This window comes from Schistosoma mansoni, chromosome 1 (genome assembly GCF_000237925.1).
Source record: "Schistosoma mansoni strain Puerto Rico chromosome 1, complete genome".
NCBI lineage: Eukaryota > Metazoa > Platyhelminthes > Trematoda > Strigeidida > Schistosomatidae > Schistosoma > Schistosoma mansoni.
Window position 1 is genome coordinate 42,944,495 of NC_031495.1, and position 7,967 is coordinate 42,952,461.

The window sequence follows — 7,967 nt, forward strand, 5'->3', positions numbered from 1 at the left end:
TAAACCTCAGTTATTTTTACCTAAAATGCATTTTGTATAAGTATTAAATTAGGCTATTTTTCATATCAATTAAATACTATAAAAAAGTTAACTATATCTACACTTTTACTAACCTTTGTTGCTATCTCATTAGACTACTGTAATGATTAAAATCAATCAATAAATTAAAACGGTTTTTAAAAAAGATGCAATAATTCAATTTATTCATTTAAATGGCGAAATGAGATTTTAGTATTATAGATGATGTCAGTTTGTGATGAAACCTCTAACTCTGAATCCTAACCCTAAATTTCAATTCTGTTTTGATCTCAATTCCTTACACTAATACCATAAACCTCTTTTAACCCTAGTGAATAGGCGAATATTTTCAAGGTCATTGTAGCATCATTTGATGATCGTATAAAAAATATAATCTCATCAAACAAATTTCTGTTTACAGTGCTTTCCAATTGTAACAATTCAGAAAAGTGTGTTATAAATGTTTTCAGTAGTTATTATATGTCACCCAACTTCAATTGTGTAAGATTTCTACTAGTTTAGGTGCAATTGAACCAGATGTTAGCAACTACTTTCTCCACCGATTATGTATGAGATGTTTGAATTCCAACCTCTCGTATTTTTCAAGGATAGTGTGAAGGCGATCACAAGAATAATCGAATTTAATTAGAATTGCTAAAATCTCCTCAAGAACGACAACTCCTCGCGTATTCTCTTCCGACTTAATTTCCCACAATACCTTTACCCTCTAATTATTTATCATTTTTTAGTGAGTTAGACTTGTGTACTCTTGAAGGTCATATTTTGATACTATAATAACGACAATTGTATCAATTCGGTTTGTATTGCATGGCCTACTTTGAATATCAAGTTCCCTACAATCCGTCTTCTTCCTATGTTATCTAACGGGGTTTTGATGCATTGTGTTTAAACTGCAGTTGTCAATTTTGGGAAGAATCGATTGCAATAGAGTGACTCAATTGTTTCGTCTCAAGAACCGTAAACATTCTGGGCCAATACTGAACCTCAAAAGCAAGATACAACAGATAGATAAGGAGGAAAATATAGTGACAACTTCAGTGTTCAGAGTTTTCTAGTATTCAGTCGGTCAATTATTTGTAAACCATCTTTAGTGACACGTGGGTTCATACAGTTATCATTGACCATGGAATTCAAAAACACAACAGGAAACTTAATTAGTAAATTCACAGAGTTGGAAAATAGGTTGCTAAATGAGTTGAGTGATATCGAGGTTGGAGGCTATTTGGTAATGTGGTTAGAAGACTTCCTATTTGGACTCCAATAGAGAGCATGGACTAACTCAAAGTTATCTAGCTAAGAAACTGTGCTTAGTGGAGTGCTTCAGGGTACAGTTTTGATACTAGTGTTGTTCCTCCCGTATTTGAATGACCTTCCTCGTCTCCTATCATCATCGGTCTTGCTATTTGCCGATGATGTCAAGATATGGAGAGCGACACTGAGTAAGGGTGATAGTTTAGAGCTTCAAAATGACCTGGAGAAATCATCTGACTGGTCTAAAATTTGGCATTCGCTGATAAATGCTTCCAAGTTTATTGTGGTGCATATTGGTCACCAAGGTACTGATATACACAAGGCTAACGACATTGAGCAACCTATTGTGCAAACACGCAGTGACCTATGTGTCACGGTCAGCCAAGGCTTCAAAACCACTGCACACAGTCGTGTGATGGCCACCAAAGGTTTTAAAATCCTATGGTCAGTACATAGAGCCCTTAGCCACGTCATGCTAAAACGTTTTTGATTTTGTATACAGTAAACGTTCGTCCTAAACTCGAGTATTGCATACAAGCGGCTAGCCGCTGCCTAAAAAGAGACAGTGAGATGTTGGAAAAGGTTCAAAGGACAGCAACTAAGCTGAGTTCAGTGTGATGCTCGACTGACCAAACTAAACCTATTCTCACTGACATATCGAAGAACCAGAGGCGACGTAATCATAACTATGTGATATATTAGCGCAATACATTTCGAATAATCTGATCACATAAATACTTGTTAAGAACATTTATATTATATATTATTGTTATTATTACTGTCCCCTCTTACCCCTATTTCCAGTCTAGTTGACCTTTCATTTTTATATATAAATGTTCTCAACAAGTATATATGTGATCAAATTGTTTGAAATGTATTGCGTTAATATATCACATAGTTGCCATAATCTTCGTCTTCTAATTACACTATCAAGGCGTAAACATAATTTTTGGATTACTTAGCGATAAATTTGCGTCTGATATGCTCTCGTTTTTATTGTCTTCCAAAACAGAGAATTTATGAGGACACTTTAAAAATGTTCACAAGCTCAGAACACATTACTTGTCAGCTGACTGTTGACTTTCCCATTGAATCATTAACGAACGGAATTCATTTCCTAAACACGTGGTTTAAGCTCCATCTGTCGATGCATTCAAAAGAAAGTTGGATTACCTGAAAGATCACCATTTCCAGGACCAACACAGGTCTCTCAACCTCCTTTTTTTCCCAAAATGAAACTGAAAGATAGTAGTGACAATAGATAAATCTGTCAAAAATATATGTGAGTTATTCGGTGGCCTTGAGGGCTGTTTACCGGCGACACTGGCAAAAGATATTGATGCTAGTGGTGATGAATCATCCCCCCTCTAGGTTTTTAGTCGATATTTAAAACCTTATTTTCAGAATAATTTTCGACTAAATATCCACTTAACAGCTTTCAGAAGTGTAGCAATTACGTTATATGTCTTGTGAATCAGAACTTTTAGGAAATCTTTGAGGTTAATTCACGTATAACTTAAACTCACTAGAGGTTGATCAGTTCGAAAAAATACAGATATTTTAATTTTATAACAGATCATCCGATTACTGACAAATTTTAAAAAGGGAGAAAAGAAGAATTACCGTTTAAATATAATTCACCTTACTTCAACACTTTACATTAACTAAGAACAAATTATAGTTAAAATGAACGAGATGTTTGAAAACAAAGATTTTGTATAATTTACTCAGTGAAGTTGAGATGAAATCTGGAAATGCGACAAATAAGTGTAGTAATAACCATTAATCAAATGCCCAACCCACTGTTTGAATGTTAGATGTATGAAGGGAGATCTGGTGTTTCTAATTTCGATCCCTGACGGGTCGTAGTTAAAAAACGGTCAAGAGTTCAATACTATAACGAAACAACTAGTCATATTTTTCCGATTCTCACCGGTTGTTTGAAGGTGGGAAATGTTTCATAATTATAAAGGCGAATCGAATAACATCCACAAAACTCCCACACTAACAGTTATAGGCTACTTGGTAACTCATGTTTCCTGATGCTTCAAACGCGATGAAAGTGTAAAGAGTGAAGGTATATTCATTAGAAATAATGGAAATCGAATCCTAGATATTGTTCATTTAAACAATCGGACACTACATCACAGACATTTCGGTCGTATACAAATTGCAGAAATTGAAGATTTTTAGAATACGAGTGAAAACATGAATGCAATAAGTTTAAAAACGTAAGCAATCACCTTGACTATAGAAGTTATTTTAGTATATTTTATTAGATTTTGAGAAAGGTCGAAAAAGGTATGAGAAAACCAAACTTTATAAAGATTAAACGGGATTAAAATATTATAAATGATTCCATATTATCAGAATGGGGATTCGTAGAGATCGTAACAATTTTAATAGTTGAATGCATGAGTCGATCTAAGCTAAACTACCATCGAAAATCTGGAAGCACTGGACGGTCGCGACCACTGGAGTCCAACTCGTGTTGGGAGGAGACAGCTATCCACTTCAGACAATGAATGAGAGGTTGCGCAAGTCCATGGATTGATTGAAGTTAGACATTAACACCTTTGAATGCTGCGTTAGTGATCTAGAGGTTAAGCGTTGGCGCGCGAGCTCAAAAGTCCTAGGTTCGTGTTTTGTATGCGAGACCCTAGATGCGCACTGATGAGGAGTCCCATGCTGGAACGAAACGACAGCTCAGTGCTTTCAGGTTTCCAATAGTGATCTAGCTTAGATTGACTCATGAAATTAATTCCAATTTAGTCACAAACTAACGAAATGATAGATTTATACTTGACAAGCGAATAAGTTACTTCGTTAATTTTATTTGTAGGAAATTGTAATTGATAGTATACTCAGTTAAAGAAACAAACGCAACATTTTTGAGACCGTGACTATAATAATCACTTTTAATATGCTTAGACTTCTGGTTACTAAACTTTAATTTCTGACGTTATATTAAGGTTTACCTTTAAAAAATAAGCTTAGGGATTATGTATTACATTGAATAAATACTCTGATTTAGTCACAACCAGAATTTTTTTTCATATTCACATCATCAAATTCACTGAGCTTTGTCGATAAATGCTATAAAGGATAAATCAATAACTTAAGATTCATTTAAACAAAATAATGAATTTCTACATTATACAACTGAAATCGTAGTTCAGTCGATTATTGCACATAATCAATTATTGATCACTAATAATTTCAAATTCTCCTTATCTTATTTCTACAGTTATTTTTTTCTTAGAAAAAGCCGTGTTGGTAGCGTTTAATGATATTAAGAAAATGGATAGAGATGATAGAAATTTACACAAAAGAGCAAGACAACTTGTTCTAGCCACAACATTAATTCGTGATGCATGTGAGACAAGATTAGAAATAAGATTTAAACAAGATCTTTTATCTGTACAATTGTATGAACATTATTATAGTAAATCATGTGTCATACTATACTTTTTGTTAACTATAATTAATCTTTCAACAATCATATTAGAATATCCAGGAAATATATGGATTAATGGAAAACCTGTACCATATTATATTCCATTAGTTATTAATTTATTATGTGAGTGCTATTTTTATTATAGATGGTATATTATTTATGTTATGTCAGAAAAGAAGACATTAAAATCAAATATTTCATTCATTGCAACAATTACTATATTATCATTAATGACAATTGATGCCATTATTTATATCATATTTCATGAATTAAATTTTTCTAGTCCTGTAAGATGGTCAAGAGCTCTTAGACCGGTACTACTATTGACATTTCCAGAGAATAGAAGATTGCGTGCAGCGTTTTTTAACTTACGACGTACATTAGTCGATGTATTACCTGTATTTGGTTTGTTTGGTGCATGTTTAATATTTATTTCAATTGTTAGTTTAACACTATTAGGTGATATGAAACTGACATATCCTAATGGCAATAAGTATCTATATGATTTTATTGATGTATTATGGGAATTTTATGTTTTAACAACAACAGCCAATTCTCCTGATGTTATACTACCAGCATATGAATATAATCATTATTTTATCATTATTTATTTATTTATTTGTACAATATGTAATTGGTTATTTATGGGTATATTAACAGCATCTGTTTATAATTCATATAAATCACATTTAGGTGAATTTGTAATTAAAACAATTGTAAAACGTAAAGAAAAATTAGATGAAGCATTCAACTTAATATCAACTTTAACTCCAGATGGTCAATTAGGTGTTAGTCATAATACATTTTTACATGTAATGCATATTGTTCATCCAAAACATAGTAAAGATTCATTAAAAGTTATTTTTCATGTATTAGATAAAAATAAATCTGGTTATTTATTAAAACATGAATTTGAACGTTTATCTGAATATATGCAAGCCAAATTTGAAGAGATTGAATTAAGTCGAACCTATTTTAATACATATATCTCAAAATTTTATCATATTTATACATCAAGTAAATTTCAACTGTTTGTTTATTATATGAATCATAATATTACAAAATTAATGTTTACAATACTCATTGTTGCCAACGCTATATGTGTTGTTATCTTTCATTCATATCCACAATGTTTAGAAATAATTGAATGGATATTTACCATGTTATTTATCAGTGAATTAATTATTAATTATTTAATATGTGGTGGTGTCAAATTTTTTAATGATGGTTGGAATTTATTTGATTTTATAATTATATTTAGTGCATTTATTGGACAAATTATTCAACTTATATTTTATTCCATTGGCATTTATTTACCACATGGTATGATACAAATATTTTTATTATTAAGATTATTTCGTTTATTAAAATTATTTAGTGTCATCAAACAATTTCGTATAGTGATTAATTGTATTCTAACTATACTACCATCATTAACTGCTTATACAACTATATTATTAATATTATTTTATATATTTTCATGTATTGCTATGGAATTATTTGCTTTTATTTATCAACCACCATTAAATTATAATTATACATTAAATACAACATGTAATAATAAATATTTACTTCGTAGTGAATTTGTTCAATGGCATTATTGTACATTTAATTTTAATAGTCCTTTTGATTCATTCTTATTATTATTCATTATTACAGTTGGTAATAATTGGCATATATTTACTCATGGTTATGTAATAGTTACAACAAGATGGAGTAAATTATTTTTTATTATTATACATTGGATATGTGTTTTACTTGTATTAAATGTTGTACTAGCTTTTATTATTGAAGCATTTTTAATTGAATATGATTCACAACAAAGTAAATTTGAATTATATATAAATGAACGATTAAATGATTTAGAAATGAATGCTGAAAATGAATTGAAAAAACGTGGATTAGAAAATTTTCGTAAATCTGGATTTATAATATCTAAAAAATTATTAGATGAAGCTGGTATAACTGAACAAAATACACAGAAAGTATTCTATTTAAAAACAGATAATGCATCTATTGAAATATTAATGTTTAGAATGTTTGAAAAAGAAATTGAAGAATTAGTTGAAGATTTAACAAATAAATTAACAGCGCCTAAACTTAAAGCACATGATCCATTTTCACATCTATAGTTTATTAACATTGACGGTTGAAAAAAACAAACCATACAACCATCAGAAATTAGTATGAAAAGTAAAGATGGAAGCAAGTTGCATCTTCATATCCAGCAAAAAAAACAATAGTAAATTTGAGGATTCATTACTTTTGTTATAGTTTGGTAATGTAAGATAATAAGTATGTCGAAAGTTCAATTGGAGACATTTGTAGAATAATTGCAATATTTCATTTCTTCAGAGTTGATAATTTTACTTAAAAACTAAATTGAAGTTTTCTAAGAATGATTTTAATGTTTACAGGTACTAGAAAAAAATATATCTAAACTCGAAATTTATGTTGACTTAAAACTCATATATTATAAGACTCAAAACAATTTCCTTAGAACGTTAATGTTAATACTTATTAAATATGTAATTAATATTTCACAGTTTATACAGATTCTATGTTTATTCATTTGCGTTTAAATAGCTCCATGTATTAATGAAATATTTGGTTAACAATATTCATTTTAAAATATTCTGTAAGATGAAATATGTGGAACATATGTTGAGACGGTCATTGAATGTTGTTTTTGATTGAATGTAATGTATTTATTTAAAATAAATTTTACCATATTATAAAAAATAATTCATTACACCCAACCTTAAAAACATTGATGTTATTTCCGAACCTTTTACGTCTGCTCTCATGAATGATGACGAACCATGAAAGCAAAGTTATATTCCGGGGAATGAAACGTCTTAGCAACCAGGAGTAAGATCGTTAGATTTATCAAACTTGCCATCTTCTTATTCAGCAGTAGAATATATGACTGCTTAAATTTATTTACTAACTTATTATACCTTGACGTTATTCCCATCTTCTTTTCTTCCAAAAAGCATTAAATCGTAAACTCAAGAGCCATAAAAAGAGATTATTCTCTTTCTCAGACCAATACTTCACTGCTTTAAATGCAAGATGTAACTGTGAAAATATAATACGTTTTCTTTTATGTTTTTCTGTAATGTCAGAAGGCTTTTGAAAACAAATAGACGGAATCTTCTGAGATACACTATGAAAACTGAGTTTACGTAGACAGAAGAACGTGGTAATATGATTTAAA

General features: G+C 30.2%; 1 protein-coding gene across 1 annotated transcript; it reads left to right on the forward strand.

Annotated features, from left to right (window-relative positions):
* Positions 1–4,590: 4,590 nt before the first annotated feature.
* Smp_079600 (hypothetical protein) lies at positions 4,591–6,879 on the forward strand (the record flags this gene model as incomplete). Its single annotated transcript, XM_018794502.1, has 3 exons — positions 4,591–5,152; positions 5,441–5,764; positions 6,542–6,879. 3 exons carry the CDS (start codon positions 4,591–4,593, stop codon positions 6,877–6,879), a joined length of 1,224 nt encoding a protein of 407 aa, XP_018648908.1.
* Positions 6,880–7,967: the final 1,088 nt, after the last annotated feature.